Source organism: Berghia stephanieae, chromosome 4, assembly GCF_034508935.2.
Source record: "Berghia stephanieae isolate SIO BIC M18660-M18661 chromosome 4, UCSD_Bste_1.3, whole genome shotgun sequence".
In the NCBI taxonomy this organism is placed as follows: Eukaryota; Metazoa; Mollusca; class Gastropoda; order Nudibranchia; family Aeolidiidae; genus Berghia; species Berghia stephanieae.
In genome coordinates this window covers 60937159-60955674 of record NC_088363.1, presented here as the reverse complement: position 1 = coordinate 60955674, position 18516 = coordinate 60937159, and the positions used below count along the sequence as shown (strand labels likewise).

The 18516-nt window shown below is 35.3% G+C and overlaps 2 protein-coding genes across 2 annotated transcripts in view; both read right to left on the bottom strand.

Annotated features, from left to right (window-relative positions):
* Nucleotides 1-1260: 1260 nt before the first annotated feature.
* On the bottom strand, nt 1261-2110 carry LOC144971816 (transmembrane protein 272-like). Its single transcript, XM_078912893.1, has 2 exons — nt 2092-2110; nt 1261-1706 (listed from the first exon to the last, which is right to left on the bottom strand). The coding sequence occupies exons 1-2, from the start codon at nt 2108-2110 to the stop codon at nt 1261-1263; spliced, it is 465 nt and encodes a 154-aa protein (XP_078769019.1).
* A 4076-nt stretch (nt 2111-6186) lies between these two features.
* Nucleotides 6187-18516, bottom strand: part of LOC144970952 (uncharacterized) — a 326090-nt gene continuing 313760 nt past the window's right edge. Inside the window, exons 6-7 of the mRNA XM_078911162.1 lie at nt 10061-10232; nt 6187-7131 (exon numbers count right to left, since the gene is read on the bottom strand). Coding sequence (XP_078767288.1) covers nt 7064-7131; nt 10061-10232 — 240 coding nt within the window. The 3' untranslated portion in view covers nt 6187-7063. The remainder of the gene's footprint in view (nt 7132-10060; nt 10233-18516) is intronic.

Sequence of the window (18516 nt, the reverse complement as noted above, 5' to 3'; positions counted from 1 at the left end):
GGTGTAGCGTTGTCGTGTTCCCTGCAGATGTCCAATCTTTGTTCTTTATGATTGTCTGTCAATTGCTTAGGAACCCATCTTGCGCTGACTTTTCTGTAGCCAAGTTCATCAAATACAATTCTATGGGCAGAAGTTTCCGAAATTTCAAGACTGCTTGCAATTTCACGAAGTTTCAACCTCCTGTCTTGACGAATAAGCTCATCAACTCGCTTCACATTGTCTTCTGACGTCGCAGTTATCGAACGCCCTCTCCCACCCTGTCTGTCAAGTCGGAATGGCCGGCTTCAAACAAATTACACCAGTGATAGACTTGTGTACGGCTTATAACATGCTCACCATATACACTCTGAAGTTCTTTATGAATTTCGGTAGGATTCAGACTTTTGGCATTCAAAAAACGTATGACAGCTCTGATTTCCTCCTTTGACCAAGTTTCAAGGTGGGCCGCCATCTTTAAAATCGTCTAGAAATTCATTGTGCAAAATGATGCACTTCATAATTTCTGGGAATATCCGTAAGGAAATAAGGAATATCATGTCGTTTACAGAATTTAAAAAATCTCCACTGGTTGCTGAGCAATGGGCATTTTTCGGTTATTTCTGAAAGAGCCCTCGTACATATAAATAAGATTTTTTAAAAACCTTTTCGGTAGGAAAAACCATTTCGACTTTTTAAAGAATAAAAAACGAACAATGAGAGAAAAGCTTTGGCGTTTTCGGGTAACCTAGATACCCGAAGAAAGTCGTGGATTACTGTTGGACGGCAATAGACGAAATAGTTCGTTGGGTTGCATCATGTAGAAAATAGCATTCTTTTGTTCTAAACTAGAGGACCGGCTCCGATGTTTTTAACACTTTATTTTTCTATTGTGTTATGAACCACGGTTTTTTGTTTGTTTTAAAACGTAGCACTAAAACACAACTGATTTGACTGCCTTTACGAAATTATCAGCTACGAGATCTGTTTTAGCCTCTTGAGTCAACATTCAAAATTTCTCTCTACGAAAACATTCCCGATTTTTAGAATTTGCAAAGGAAAAAGTATCAAGAGAAACAACCCAGATGCCTTACTTTTCATCGACTGTTACATGCACAACAGTAAAAATACACACATGCTTTGTTATGGATTATTGGCACATGAGTACAAACTGGTGTAGTTATTATTATAATTATGGATTAGCTATAAACAATGAACAATTTATAATATGTATACATGGTACATATCGTTTGCAATAATGACAATAATGATATTATAATGATGTCATCTTTTGGCGTTCTGTTGTAGTTCTGGTTGTATGAGGCACTTGACACAGATAAAACAGCACGATAGAGCGATAGAGGTGATGATGACGATGCCAAGGATTATATGGCTTATGACAAGCTGCCAAAAGATAAAGTTGAACACTGTCTCGTCACACCAATTCCTGGGCTCGTGGAGCGGAGCCTTGAAGTGGGGTTTCCAAATACGAATAAGCCAGTAATGGCCGAAGACGAACCAAACAGACAGGAAGACGTTGAGCGCCATGTTGGTCATGCGCGTCATTGTTAGTAGATCGTCGTCGTCATGGAGATCGACAACCTCGTCTTTGTGGCGTTTGATTTGCTTCCAGAGTAAGAATATGAGTTTGATGATGCCAAAACAACCGCCGACCACCAAGTAGATGGGCAATTTGGGTTCTCGTGGACATTCGTGGAGATAGTTGACCCCTGGAAGTGATATGAGAATAAACAAATAATTACGAATATATATATATATATATATATATATATATATATATATATATATATATATATATATATATATATATATATATATATATCTGGCTTTCTCGAGACCTTCATTTCAAAAAATTAAGTCAGATAAAAATTGTTTGGCGCTACGCAGAACCCAGGACTTGCCTATCTTGAATGCTTTTAAAACAAACTCTACAGCTAAGGCATGGTTACTATCCATAAACATTGGCAACATTCTTTTCAGTCAGTTGACAATATTTGTAAAAACGCTTTGTTTTATGTAGTCGGTCAATTCTTTTTTATTTATTTCTTTTATCTACATTGATATGTTTATTTCTATAACTTGTCTTTCTATTACCCGTCTGACAGCACGCCATCACCATTGGTAACGAAGCCTAAAGCTGCTCACTCATTCAAAACAACGCTCTGAATCGTGCAAACACGACATACTCGGACATCACGGAAGAGCACGACTTTAACACAAGATTGAGTGATACTAAAATTATTGAACAGAATATTATAATATAATATCGTCAAACGTTTTGGGCTCAAAATCCTTGCTCAGTTAACAACAATCAAAACAACAATCAAAACGGCAATACTTGATGTAATATTATATTCTTTCTGCGGTTAACGTGGAGAGTTACCATTTTTTAAAAAATGATTTGGCTATTGGTCGCTGAATAATTGGTATCGGTCTCAAATTAGTCAGTTGTAAGTGTTTTGTTCTTTTTTTTTTTAATTTAAATGTTAAAGTCATTAATATGCAATCAAGTCAATTTACATGGCCGCTGCCAGTTCTTCACACTGGGGTCGTTTTTGCTCAACACAAAACATCTCTTCAATTGTACTATAATATTATCAATGCTACACGCACGTTTACAAGCATGACGTCTAGTGCGCGATCAGGAAATCCGGTAAGCGAAGCGGATCTCGTTTTATCCAGAATAGAGCGACACATCTGACGTAAACCAGACCTGCCAACTTGGAAGTGAAAAAAATCGGAGTTTTCAGCAATAATAACATAGTAGATATTTCAACTACCATTGAAAATGCCCAATTTGTGTTTAAATACATTAAATTAATGCTTTAAAATCCTTTATATACGAATACTAACTATGACAACAAAACTTCCTTTTAAAGAAGTTTATTGAATTAAAGATCAATATATAATTGTCAATTAGGACCAAAAAATTCGTATAACTACGAAATTTCTGTAGTAGTTGGCAGATCTGCGTAAGCTGTGTTCATGGTCGAGACCTGTCGATTGATTCTTGTTTTTTTTTTGTTTTTGTTTTTTTTTTTTCCAGTCCATAGTTTCCTGTAGTAGCTTCTAATGGTGCTCACACTACTATGTTATGACGAATGACCCAATCTGCAAATTCTTAACCGCACTCGTGCACTGTCGCAAACCGGAAGCTTCGTCACAACACACATTTCAATGGATGCTCTGCGGTTTCTAGTTCGTTCCCAAATTAGGTACATATTGGGCAGGTGGAAAGTCCCCGCTGATGAAGCGATTTTGCCGTTAGGCATGTTCTCGACCAAAGCCGATTCGCTACCACACAGTGAGTGTCTCCTCTTACTGGTGGAGAAGCCTGGCAACTTCTCACCCAGTTTCGAGGAGTGCATGTTCCCGCTCCATCGAGCGATTGAATTCGTCCAAACCGACTTCCATCTCGTATATTATAAGCATATCTGTCCGTAGATCTTCCAGCAGATTCGTTTTCTCTCTGAGTAAGAAAGACAATATTTCGTGCGTAAGGATGGGCATTTGAATACGGGATTTTAAATAGAATTTCTTTCTTCTCTTTAAGAATCAATAATCGTGAAAAATGTCATTAGAATGTCCAAAATGAGATTTGATGTAACAGATAAAGTGGAAAATTCGATAGCCACGTATAAAATGAATAACGACTGTCACCCATAGCCTCAATGGGATATGATATAAACCAGAGGCTGAAAATAGAAGTTAAAATTAAAGTTATTAAAATGATTTGAACATATGTGACCCATCACCTCAATACGGTATGATGTTGGGGTGAACCATGCCGAAAAATCCTTTTAAAGTTGACCTCATTAAAAAAAAAAGATATCAATTCATCTCATATAAAAAAGATATGAACTTAATCAACTTTTCCTTTTATTTTTCTTCTAACTGTTCCATTTTCGTCATTTAAACCACCCGACACAATATTACCCCGTTTTGAGGCGGTAGGTCACATTTATAATTTGTTTATAGAATAATTTCTATTGCATTGTTCAAAAGTTAATTTCATCATTTCTGATTATTCTTTGAATTTCGTTCACTTCTATTGGTATTTGCGGCGCTGCGCTGCGGCTGACACCCGGGTTATTGCAGTCTTCTTTTGGAATAGAATCTCAAGACATTTCCCCCATGGGATGAATAAAGGGAATTTTATTTTTTCATCCAAGTTGAGGAGGTGGGTCACGAACATTAAACAAATATATATATATAGTATGCGATTGGCTTAGAAGCTCACAATATTGCCATCCGGAAGTATAACGGACGAAAAACTATGTGTAACCGTGAACGTTTATAGTCTGGTTAATGACGTTTAGTGAGAATACGCTTCAACAGTCGTGACGTCACTTCCCTCTTAATGACGCATGGTAACTTAGTAACTGGCTCAAAAACTATCGGAACAATGGCGGACGCCCTTATGAAATATTTCACCGACCAGAGGAGAAAAAAACCCCATTATAAATCTGATCATGTTTTGACTTGACTTTTACACATTCTGATCACAAGACAAATGAAAAGTTCTAGCCAGCATGAAAAATAAAAAGTACCGATTTTCTTTATTTAGAACCACGATGGTCGCCGTTGCTGAGCGACGTGACATCGGACTATTGAATCCAATTACTCATTAAACGCGGATGGACTTCATACTATCTATAAATCTAAAGATACAGTCAGAATTAAAGTAACTGCCGAGTAGGATCGGTCTTGTCTCGATTGTATAATCCGAGACAAAAATATATAGATAGAATGCGCTTGGCCAAGGAGTTCACAACATTGCCATCCGGAAGTAGAACGGACCAACACACAAACTCTGTGTAACCATGAACTTTTATAGTCTGGTTGATACAGTTTAGTGAGTACAACTCACTAACGCGGATGGCAAAAACAATAACAAAGGCCTGAGTGACGTCATCTGCATACTATCTATAGACGCGAAACTTCTAATTTGGCAATAGGGTTCTTAATAGCAGACGATTCGTATCTATGCTGATCGTATCAAGCGTAGCCATCATTGTGTTATAGATAGTATGCGCTTGGCTAAGAAGCTCATAACATTGCCATCCGGATGTATAACGGACCAACACACAAAGCTGTGTGTATCCCTGAACGTTTATAGTCGGGTTAATACAGTTCAGTGAGCATTACTCATAAACACGGATGGCAAAAAACAATAACAAAGACCTGAGCGACGTCATCTTCGAACTATCTATAGCCTGATACTGAAATCCAAAAGGACTGGCAGTTTGACGTCATTATTTGGTTTTTGCACCGCCTAGTGAGTTAGTAGAGCTCACGGAAACAAGTTAATTCATTGGTCGAACTATTGAATACAACTCACGATTTGTTTTCTTTTGTGGCAAAAGACTGGTATTTTGACGTCATTTTTGGTCAGTATCAGCGTAGCCATCGTTATGTTATAGCCTGATACTGAAATCCAAAAGGACTGGCAGTTTGACGTCATTATTTGGTTTTTGCACCGTCGAGTGAGTTGTCGTTAGTAGAGCTCTTGGAAACAAGTTATTTCATTGGTTGAACTATTGAATACAACTCACGATTTGTTTTCTTTTGTGGCAAAAGACTGGCATTTTTACGTCATTTTTTGGTCAGTGTCAGGCCATAACTTTACGAAGGCCACGTATAAGGCCATAACTTTACGAAGGCCACGTATCAAGTCGGTAAACACCCTCTCGCTCATATATGGAATACATCGAAGATGACGTCACTCAGGTCTTTGTTATTATTTTTTGCCATCTGCGTTTATGAGTAATGCTCACTGAATTGTATTAACCCGACTACAAACGTTCATGGATATAGATAGTATGCAGATGACGTCACTCAGGCCTTTGTTATTGTTTTTGCCATCCGCGTTTGTGAGTTGTTCTCACTAAACTGTATTAACCAGAATATAAAAGTTCATGGTTACACAGTTTTGTGTGTTGGTCCGTTATACTTCCGGATGGCAATGTTATGAGCTTCTTAACCAAGCGCATACTATCTATACAGTCAGTTGGGTGATCGCACTAAATTGTCTGTCTCTAAACTTTTAGTTTATTTGTTCGATTGAGCCCCCTACGTTTCATGGCTCTATATCATCATTATTAGTTTCGGGTATAGATGCTGTGCGCTTGGCAAAGAAGTACACAACATTGCCATCCGGAAATATAACGGACCAACACACAAGAGTACGTGTTACCTTGAACGTTGATAGTCTAGTTAATACAGTATATTGAGAATTACTCATAAACATGGATGTCAAAAAAAAACAATAACAAAGACCTGAACATTAACTAAGTTATATCTATAATAAAAGCAGCAGAACAAACACTGGATCATGCATTTGATATAGATAGTTCGAAGATGACGTCACTCAGGTCTTTGTTATTGTTTTTTTTGCCATCCGCGTTTATAAGTAATACCCACTGAACTGTATTAACCTGACTATAAACGTTCATGGATACACACAGGTTTGTGTGTTGGTCCGTTATACTTCCGGATGGCAATGTTATGAGCTTCTAAGCCAAGCACATACTGTCTATAAGTTGCAAATCAAGACTATCAACATCACAATGCATCCATCTATCTAAACTATGGTAACTTTTTAATACAGAGAAACAATTTTCAGAAAGAGATACTGGACATGATAATTATAATAATTCATGAAGCGATTTCTTAAGATTCGTTAGCTTACCACTTTGCAGAAATGTCTACTTCAATCTGAGATGGATGTTATGCCATTTGATAGATCTTTTCTTTTTATTACATTCAAACGTTAAAATTGAATATTATTGGTCCTAAACACAAACCTCTACAAACAAGACATCTCTTAAAAAGCTTGGTTGCTATCTATTCAGTGGTTTGAGAGCTTATTCAAACACTCGATTTTAAAAAAAATAGCGCAAGGCCAACTAAATTATGCGCTTAAAACGCTTTATCTAATATATAGGGGGCCAATATATCTACTATAATATATAAAATCCACCGGCATCTGTTATATCCATACACATAAATAAATAAATAAATAAATAAATAAATAAATAAACAAATAAATACCCTTTTAAAGAGATTACTTACCTATAGTGGTCATAACTAAGGGCAAAGCAAACAGCACCAATAGAAATACTGTGACACACCCTGGAAGGAAAGAAAGGATAAATAAAAACCGTATTATTTATATTTAAATAGAAGCCTTACTACCTACCAGCCTCACAACATCACTCGATTCTTATTCAATCAACATCCAGTAGGAACTAAATTCAATTTCCGCCGAATCACTAGGTGTTTTATGTAAGTCTGTTATCGATACCATTTCCACTTTCCTCTCCTTTAACACCCCCCCCCCCCTCCGAATACACATAATTCACTTATCTAGGGTTTCCCCCACCCCCTACTCTATTTGTGCGGCTATGTGATCTTGTAGTATGACACTCGCCTTCGGACCGGAATGTCAAGGGTTCGAGTCCCGCTCTGAGCAGTGCATAGTTGAGTCCTTGGAAAATGCTCTTTACTCACATTCTCTCATATTACTCAGGTGAGAAATGAGTGTCTGGTCGCTAATGGCGCTGTCTCGGCGAGAAAAAAATGTAATATCGACACGTCTTGTCCTACAAGTTAAATGTTGCTGATCATTAGGCCCCCATGTAAAGTGCTTTGAGCATGTTTAGTGGATATCGCGCTTTATAAATGCTCAAGATTTTTTTTCAGCCTATGAGTTTTTTAATCGCAACGGTAAATCTGACCTGGTAAGCTTCAAGCTTGAGGTTATCACTTGCTATTATAGGGGCAAATTATATTCTTTTAAACATAACATGCTTTCATGAGCTTTTCTTTTCTTATATCATGGTATGGTCAAAACATGAATAGTTCACCCTCTCTGAATCCATCACATATTGTGTCAAGCCAATAACATTACTAACAATAATAATAATAATAATAATAATAATAATAATAATAATAATAATAATAATAATAATAATAATAATAATAATAATAATAATAATAATGCACATTTATATAGCGTTCATTTTCGTGTAAAACACAAGCTCTGGGCACTTTACAATATAAATATCAATTTTAAGTGAAAAAAAAATTAATAATAATTCATAGCCAAATCAAGGATTCATAGAGTCAATTTTCGTTTGGTCATTACATGATCTGAAAGTGTAATTTTCAAATTTACACATGACCACGTGATCTGTGAGATATGCCGGTGCTATACCAGTCATACTAACATTGAATAGAAGCTACAATTTAATTTACGAAGACAAATGATGTGGACGTTTCGGGTTTCCCCTTTGTTAACAAAACATGATGGATAAGACACTATAGACTAATGAGAGGTGAGATGATTGCAATGTTAAGGCAGGAATACTCACAAGAGCTTCAACATTTACATTAAATCAAACCAGGCAAATTATATATTTTATTTGTAATGATTGATGTACACATCTATGATGAAAGCAAAGTGAATTGAATTTTCGTTTTGTTTTGTTTTTCTTCCATATTTTTGGTAGAAACCTTAAATCAGGCAGATGCACACCCTTCCAAAATTTGATGACATTCAGTTATATATCACTGTGTCACAATATCTATATAAATAACCCTTAACTGCCCTTGAAAGATGAAAAATATGTTTTTATCATGATCATTGTTTTCAAAAAAATCTATTATTATTTGATGACAACCAAGCGCACAATTCAGTAACTAAATAGTGTGCCCACGTAGATCTATAACGTTCGTAATGCTAGGAAGAAATAAAAATAAACTTTATATTTATTTTAAAACATACTTTTGGGTAATAATGATAAACACTATGGGGAGATGTAAAAAATACTCTGGATACATTTGGAAAGAAAGTTGAAATCCAAAATTGACAGCACAAGACCACAAATTTACGTTATCATACAAGGCGTTTCAATAAGGATTTGGCAAAAGTATTACGTACTTTTAAATTCTAAAGCTCTGTAATGGAAAGAATCAATGGTAAGTTGATAGAGAACTTATTCAAGTCTTCTTTATTTGTCAACGTTCCCACAGTAGTTACACGATTCCCGGGGTGGAGCACCGCCTCATTGGTATCTCGGAGTTTAAGTTTATTTCAATGAAAACATGCCTCAGTGGTGGATTTGTGGGAGAAGTGCAAACATTTCGATCTCTGCGGTCAACCTGCCAGATCACCATATTTCACTGAGTGTGGCTTTTTCTTGAGGGAATATGCTTAGGACAAAGATTTTTAAAGAATTCCACCAAAGATCTAAGGCATGAAATATATAATAACAGCTGCAATAAAAAGGTAGACATCCTGAAGCAATTTTGAGAGGAAGTCTCACACTGGCTTGATTTTATACGTCCGACCGATCATGGTCACATCGAGTACGTGTAAATAATGACAATGACATTTGATTGAATGCCCTGCAAATGTGTTCAAGGCTCTGTTTTATTTTGCTCTTCGTTTTTTTTTTTAAACGTCGTGTGATAATTTTGCCATGTTCTGTTCTACTGACCAAAAGAAACAAAATACCCAGGCCCCAAAAATATGTTTAACACTGACTTGATTTCTATAGAAGGAACAAAATGGATGTTACTGAGCTCTTTGTTTTTGTTTTTTTTTTATACGGTCATTTTGGTGATTAGTTCTCACTAAATTATTTCAATCAGACTATAAACGTCTAAGGTTACACATAGATTTGTGTGTTGATTTGTTAAATCCGGCTGGCGGATGTTGTGCATATTTTACCTAAATGCATAGCATCAATAGTAGCCTACATAGATTGAGTGTGAAAGAACCACACCACATGCAGTCTAAAATCACTAACAAAGACAAGAGTGATATCGACTTTTCTCATTCTTTGACTCTTACTACCTGGTCGAGGAAGACATTTTTTGGGATGATTTTATTTATTTATTATCTTTCTTGCTTTTTCTGGCACTGTTTCATACACACTTTTTTCAGATTTTTATCTTACACAAGTGCCCGTTCCCTAATTTCTCAATTACCATTTTATTTCTTTTAAAAAATAGATTAGACATAACTTTAAAGATTAGCACAAAAAACTATACTTACAGCTCCCGCTAAGTATAAACATCCCACGGTGAATAAATTCACAAGGATGCCTTGCTTCTAGCCCTGCCTCACAAAGACTTGCAACCAAAGAATAATGCGTATCTGGTTCCTCTACTTCCGCCCATATGACCGTGCTCTCGTACACAGGCTTGTCCGATGGAGGTGGTGTCAGCTGCAAGAGAAAAAAAGAAAAGAAAAAAGAAAACCCAAGGGTATCATGGTATTATATAATATATTGTTATATTTTTCTGACCTTGGAACTGAGAGTCTGGTTTAAACTCAAGGTTGTTCAATGTGCTTTGTCTTGGGTTAGAAAATTGAAGCTGATATTATATTAGATAAACATTGAATTAATGAATAGATTAATGTTTATTTTGTGGCCCACCGCCTCACTCAATCACGGAACCTTCTCTGGACCGTCGGTGCTCAACCTTCTCCTTACCAGCTATTTTCAGAATTTTTCCCAAAACTTCACACCCACCCAATACAAAAACAGACATATCTTATTCAAACAGAAAAGCAACAACCACATGCTGTACATAATATTGTTCGACAATAAGAACTCTATTACAGAATGTCAAGTTTGTATAGCTATAGCAAAAAGAAATGAAATCTGGATGAGAACAATGATGGTAACAATTGTGACGATTTTCCAATAGGTGGTAAGGAGAGGCTTAAGGAAACCGTAAGTGATTGTCATTGCTCTCGGTCTTTAGCTACATGAGTTGCAGTCTGCAAACCAAGGCCCTGGGCTTTAAGTTCTCTTGTAATAGTTCTTCTCCATGTTTCCTAAGGTCTACCTCGATATCTTTTTCCTTGTGAAGTCCAGCGTAACGCTGTTCCTAGGATGCAGTCAGCTGGCACTCACTGCCCTAATCTGATTTTACATTTGAGCGGATCAGTTGCCAAAAATGAACTTAAAGTCAAATAATTACGAATTACGAAATTTGAGTTTTTGTAGTTTAAGTAATTTAATTAATTCCTTTTAATAGACCAACAAATCAATTTCGATAGAGTTTCAAAAAAACCAAAAAAAAAAAAAAACAAAAAGAAAAACATCATTTAGTTTTGCATGACATAATATACTATAGATTTAGGGAATCACAGATGTTTAATCCGCGTCCACACAAAGAATTAAGGCCTTGTATTGAGTTTTGAAAATTTGATCGGACTGCCCATTTGTCAAGAATATGCCATTGTAATCAATAGTCTTCCGTGATTGATGGTCTGCAATATATAAAAGGGCTGTTGAGTCATGATACTAAGGTAGTTATAAGCACTTATAAAGACAAATCAAAATGTTGTGTTATCTTGGCCATGATAAGGCATTAATGAAGTCACAAACTACCCCAAGCACATTAAACACACACACACACACACACACACACACACACATTGAGCTTTGATCTAATTATGTTAATAATTTATCAAATTGCATGGGTTCCTGCAGCGAAATTGACACTATTTCTTCGGAAGGTGACGACAATACCTAGCTATTTGTATTGAGAAATGCTTTGTAGTGGGATTGAAGTTATCTGCGCTCTCTCTCTCTCTCTCTCTCTCTCTCTCTCTCTCTATGTGTGTGTGTGTGTGTGTGTGTGTGTGTGTGTGTGTGGACACCACTTCAATTCTATAGGATTGGCTGAATTGTCCTATGTATATTTATAATCAATTGAAATAAAACTTATAATCGTAGCTTTCAATAAAACGCCATTTGAAAAAAAAATTGCCTTTATTGATTCTAGTTTGTTTACTTTGTTTTAGTTGATGTTTGTTTTACATTGAGTTATATCAACACGAACTGACCTTGCTAAGGGGTGCTAACAAACCATCAGCCTTGACCCCTGAAAAATCAAAGGTCACACCCTTTGGTGAGCTAGTGCAGTAACTGTGGAAGCTTCCACTTCCGCCAGGAGTGGATAGAGGAGATGTGTAATGGTGGTGAGGATGGTGGTGTGCATTGACGGGCAGTGTATTCGTCAACAGGTTTTGCCCGCCGTTCCATAAAGGGGATCCTCCACAGTTACCGTCCGGACATCCGTTGTTGTAAGACGGTGTAGGAGATGGCGTGGGGCCAAGAGATGGAGTAGGTGTAGCCCCACTTTCACGCCGACTCCCATGACTGTTTCTGCTAGTGGTGCTAGATCTACGACGTTGCTGTTGTTTTCTAACAATAGTGCCTGTTCTCGTTAGCATCGACATAGTAGAATGTTGTTAATACAAGTCCATGATTTTTTCAAGAAAAGTCTGTTCCATTCAACGTGTTGTTGGAGTAAAAGAGAACAGACAATTTTTGGATATTGCCCAGTCATGTTCTATGTTCACTATGATATTTGTTCAATTAATTGTAACTTTAAGGCTTTTAATGAGTTATCACTTAATTTCAAAGTCATTTTTCCGTCCATTCTAAAAAGTGTATTCTTTTCACAGTTTCTCGCAATTTAAATTTGAAAGTTCAAGTTTGATTCCGAATCTTTAATTAGAATATATTGAAATGCTTAATTATTCAGCTTTATTGTTATAACTCATTTTTTTGTCAATCTCAAAAAGTGATACAAGTAGAAAATGCCAAATGACGCTAGATGAACTTAAACACCGAGATACCTTTTAATAACAATAAATCACTTTCCCAGATGATAACTGGAATAATTTAACATCAATGAATTGTAGAAATTCTAATGATTGTAAATCAAAAATTAAATAGTAAAGCTTAACGTTGAGAATAATTAAGGATTAGCTACATTGTTCAGCCGTGTCTATTGTGTGGATGTAGCATTTGACCTTTCAAATGAAGCACATTTTCAACGACCCTTTCTCGCCCCCTCACATCATTATTAGATCTATATGGATTGGGGTTTTTTTTCGATCTCAAAAAGTAAAGTAAAATGAGAAGGAAAATTAACATCAAGAGACCATTGTGATAAAAGTAAAAGATTCACAGAATGATAAACGAAGCATCATGACATCAATTCTAGAAATTCTTTTATATGTAAAACTAAAACTAAAATAATAAAACCTAACGACAAGAGCATAACTAACCAGTCACTACAAAATTTAGTCGTGTCTAATGTGTGGGTCAAGTACTTGACCTTTCACATAATTACGACATCAACGGCCCTTTCTCGCAAACTCACATTATAATTATATAGATCCATATTTTATCGTTCTTAAAAAGACACGCTATTATAATATTCTTGACTTGTCAAATGACGTAAACTAAGCGCTTAATAATCAACATCAAGAGACCCTTTGATAAAATTGAAAGGATATATTATCAATTCTAAAAAATCTAATAAATGTAAAGCATAAACTTGAATAGTAAAGTCTAACGTTAAGAACAATTAACGAGTTGTTACAATTTTCTCCAACCATGTCTATTGTGTGAAGCAAGCAATTGATATTTCAAATGAAGCAAGGCATTTTCAAAGACCCTTTCCTGCCCACTCACAGGCTCACATCTAGTTCATTCACCAATTATCCATTGCATGCAATCTCCTTTATCGCTCTAAGCCAGACCTAACAACTTCAAATCTTAAAATGTAATTTTCTGAGAGAGAGAGAGAGAGAGAGAGAGAGAGAGAGAGAGAGAGAGAGAGAGAGAGAGAGAGAAGGTGATGGGTTGGTTCCAGGTTTGAGAGTTTTTGGCAAAATGAAGATCATTCGAAATCGATCGATATTTGAAAGACGAGTTTTCTGGGCCAATTTTTAGATACCGATCTTTTCAGAGTACAGCCCTTTACCTGTTAATATTGAATACGAAGCTAAGCGTATACATTTTACTTAAGACAGATATCCTTATTGACAATTCTGATCACTTAAGTTATATAACTATTTCTTGGTCTAATTCATTGCAACATAATACCAGGAATATGACGGAATTAAACTGACACTGAAAGTACAAAAATTTAAAACTTAAACCATATTATTATTTTCAATGTTTAATTTAATACTCGTTCTGAAAAGAGTGAATGTAGCTTCCTTTTAAAAAAAGTAAATAAACAACGACAAAAAATGCGTTTTTGTAAAATCTTCCTTCTCAAAGTCACAGTTGACAAATTGCAGGCTTCATTAAATAGTCGAGCTTTCTAAAGAATCGCGCACGATTCTCTCAAGAATTAAACAAATAAAATAGATAAATAGAAAACAAAATAAATAATTTTTGATCATTTCGACATTCAAATGAAATATTTGTAGCTGACTCATTCTGACATAATAAAAGATTGACGTCGGCTAGGTTCAAATGTAGAATGCCATTTATGTCAGATTTTGTAAAAAAAAAATTTTTAAAAATTCAACACTGCAGTCACGACGCGGAAAATCTTAGCTTAAATCACAAGGTTCGATTTCTAATCTAATTAAGTACCTCCCTAAACGTTACAAGAATCCAGGAAAAGATAACAAATATTCCTATGCCCGAGATAATTTGGTCGATTAGAAACTTAATTAAATTTAAAAGGAAATGAGATTAACATTGTTCAACAAGAGAGAATTGCCATTGAAAAAATTCTCTCTCTCTCTCTCTCTCTCTCTCTCTCTCTCTCTCTCTCTCTCTCTCTCTCTCTCTCTCTTAAAAAAGTAACTAACCAATTCCTCATCTCACGCCATCTGCTTCGGATTACCTTCACAGTGATGCAGTATTTTCATACTGGCCATTTTACAAATATACTCATTAAGAACAAAAGTCATTGGTTAACAAAAAATCTTTTTTAAAAAGAAGTTTGTACGGATAACCCCAGGATTAAGTTGTCAATAGGACGGCATATTACCATGTCTTAATATAATTTGTCCGATTTTGCAAATTAACTCATCATCCCTCTTCTATTCAAAATAACAAATACCATGTCAAAGTATAACTGTATGATGTTATAATGACGAGAAGAGACACGTAGTTGAAGGGAACATAACCACGCCCCTCGGACAGACGTCAGAAAGTAAACAATGACAGTCAGTGGTAAACTAAGTAGTAGTTGTAATAGTAGTAGTTGATGTAGTAGTAATAGTGGTAGTAGTAGTAGTAGTAGTAGTAGTAGTAGTAGTAGTAGTAGTAGTAGTAGAAGTAGCTGTAGTAGTAGTAGTAGTAGTAGTAGTAGTAGTAGTAGTAGTAGTAGTAGTAGTAGTAGTAGTAGTAGTAGTAATAGTAGTAGTAGTAGTAGTACGTAGTAGTAGTGTAGTGTATTTAGTAGAGTAGTAGTACTGTAGTAGTTGTAATAGTAAGTAAGTAGTAGAAATAGAGTAGTAGAAGATAGAAGTAGTAAGTAGTAAGTAGATAGAGTAGATAGAGTAGTAGACGAAGAAGAAGAAGAAGAAGAAGAAGAAGAAGAAGAGGAAGAAGAGGAGGAGGAAGAAGAAGGCAATAGGTAACAAAAGTAACAGAAATTAACGTCATACGTATAATGCTATTTACATCAATGTTTCTGAACTCACTGCAATACACAAACAAAACATATAAGCTAAAACAAACAAAACATAAATTTTGCATAAATGACAATGCCCATTTCATTCATTCGATAATAAATATTTTGAACGTTTTAAAGCTCAGTTATGACATTCTACACAGGTTGGCCAATGAAAAGAGCAGCAGAATGAATATAATAAAATATTCAATAGGCAAGGAGGAGGAGGAGAGAAATCAATGAGTTTGAATGTGTATTTGTTGTTCATTAGTTTACTTTTGTCAGTGTTCCTTGAAAAAAAAATGGCTCTTTGAAATATCAATCCGACTATAACGAATCACTTGGTCGAAACGACCCAGCCTGTGGGTCTCGGGATCAATCGGGCTATAACGAATCATTTCGTCGAATCGACCCAGCATGTTCGTCTCGGGCAACAATTCCATGTTCTGAATATCATCAACTTGCCAGTAAGATAAAGAACTGAACAAGTTTGTATGGAAGGTTCCAGACAAAGCAAGAAACATGAGGATAAGATAGGGGAGAGGAGGAGGAGGAAGAGAAAGAGGAGGAGGGGGAGGAGAAGGAGTGGGCTCAAAAAGATAAAAAGAAGGAAAAGAATGAGGAGGAGTAGGGGAGTAAAAGGAATACGAGAAGGAGGAGGAGGAGGAGGAGGAGAAGGAAAAAAGAGGACGAGAAGATGGAGCGGAGGAGGAGAAGTAGAGGAAGCAACAGTAAACGAAGTAGAAAAGATAGAAGAAGAAGAAGAAGAAGAAGAAGAAGAAGAAGAAGAAGAAGAAAAAAAAGAAGAAGAAGAAGAAAAAAAAGAAGAAGAAGAAGAAGAAGTAGTAGTAGTAGTAGTAGTAAGTAGTAGTAGTAGTGGTAGTAGTAGTAGTAGTAGTAGTAGTAGTAGTAGTAGTAGTAGTAGTAGTAGTAGTAGTAGTAGTAGTAGAAAAATAAAGACAAAAGTTATATTGATTAAGAGGTCGAGAAGCACGGTGAACTTCGTGTCTTAAGCCAAAACATTTACACAATGAGAGGAGGCTGGCTGGCCATAGAAGCAACAAAGAGTACAAAACAGACAAATCTATTGAGAGTCTCAGACAGGAGGTGTCTGTGGTTAAGACTGGACTTACTTTGTTTATATAATATTTTTATACAGATCATTATTTTGGAAAAAAAAGTTAAAGATAGTTTCTTAACACTTAAAACATTCTAGGTCTATATTATCCCTTAACAAGGTAGATAACTAACTAATTTTTGGCAGCATTTATTTTATGCTGCACACGTGAAGCGTTACTAATCATTGATAAATAGAAGTAGAAGGCATAAGCACTGTTATTATTATTACTATTATTATTATTATTATTATTATTATTATTATTATTATTATTATTATTATTATTATTATTATTATTATTATTATTATATTATTATTATTATTATTATTATTATTATTATTATTATTATTATTATATTATTATCATCATCATCATCATTATCATCATCATCACCTTCATCATCATCACCATCATCATCATCATTATTATTATTATCAGTCAGCATCATCGGTATCATTTATCTATTTATTTATTTATCCATCTCTTGTTTATCTATTTTTTTTTAAGGTACCGATTACACCAAGATTTACGAACCAATTTACAACACATGAGAAATAGCAGTGTACCAATTACCAATATAAGCTAGCAATCTTAACTCTAGAGTGTAAGGCAGAAAGAAAAGACGTGCTTGAGAATAGGTTGAAAGGGATTTAGTAACACTAACGGTGATTAAGTCCAAATTCCTTTCAGATAACAACAACTTGTTTCTCTTTATTGGCTGCAGTCTTTTCACAATAGTAACGTTAGCTTGGTCCAGAACATTAGCAGATGGCATCATTATAAAAAAAAAATAACCCAAAAGGGTTATGCTATATCCAAACATTGTTGAACATTGTGGTAAACCTACAATTGGATTCAGTAGTCTGATGTCACGCCGCCCGGCAACGGCGGCCATCTTGGTTCTAAACAAAGAAAATCATTACTTTTTATTCTGGCTAGAACTTTTCAAATGTCTTGTGATCAGAATGTGTAAAAGTCAAAACATGATCAAATTTATGTTTTTTTTCTCCTCTGGATACGCTTTTATACTCGCCGGAGAAATATTACATACGGGCGTCCGCCATTGTTCCGATAGTTTAGAGCCAGTGTTACTGTTACCATGCGTCATTAGGAAGGAAATGACGATACGACTGTTGAAGAGTATTACCAACTCTAGAGTAGCCTACTGTTGTTGTAAAGTGGACTACCGAATATATCAGACAATAAGCAAGCAAAACCCTTGGCAATTTTGGGTTCGATTTTATTGTTTGTATCCTGAGAACAAGCAGTAAAAGAGATACGACTCTGATGTCAATGCATTTCGAATCGAGTGAACCTATAACTAATGAAAAGTAGATTAGAAGTTCTGATTTTATTTACAAAAGCAAAGGATGTGAATGGTTTGAGTTTCCTTTTTATCAACAAAATAGACCATTATTAAAACACTAAATATCCCACATTCATCTTAATGTCTTATTTATGGCCTATATTGTTGATAAAGGGTAAAACCGAAATGTCCACATCATTTGTGTCGATCTACTTTTCATTGATGTCTACTACTTTGAACTTCAAGCAGAATTTTGCATTGAATCTAAAAACCAAACATGAAATAATAATGATGAAGATAATAACAATAATAATAATAATAATAATAATAATAATAATAATAATAATAATAATAATAATAATAATAATAATAATAATAATAATAATAATAGCTGGAATTTTATTTGCCAGTTATTCATCCCACCGATAAAGAGTTAAACTAGCTTTATATGAGATTCACGGGAATTAAAAAAAAATTGGTGTGTATGTGTGTGTGTTTTGTTTATTCGATTATTTATGTCATATAGTATGCGCTTGGCTAAGAAGCTCATAACATTGCCATCCGGAAGTATAACGGACCAACACACAAAACTGTGTGTATCCATGAACGTTTTATTAGTCGGGTTACATAACGTTCGAT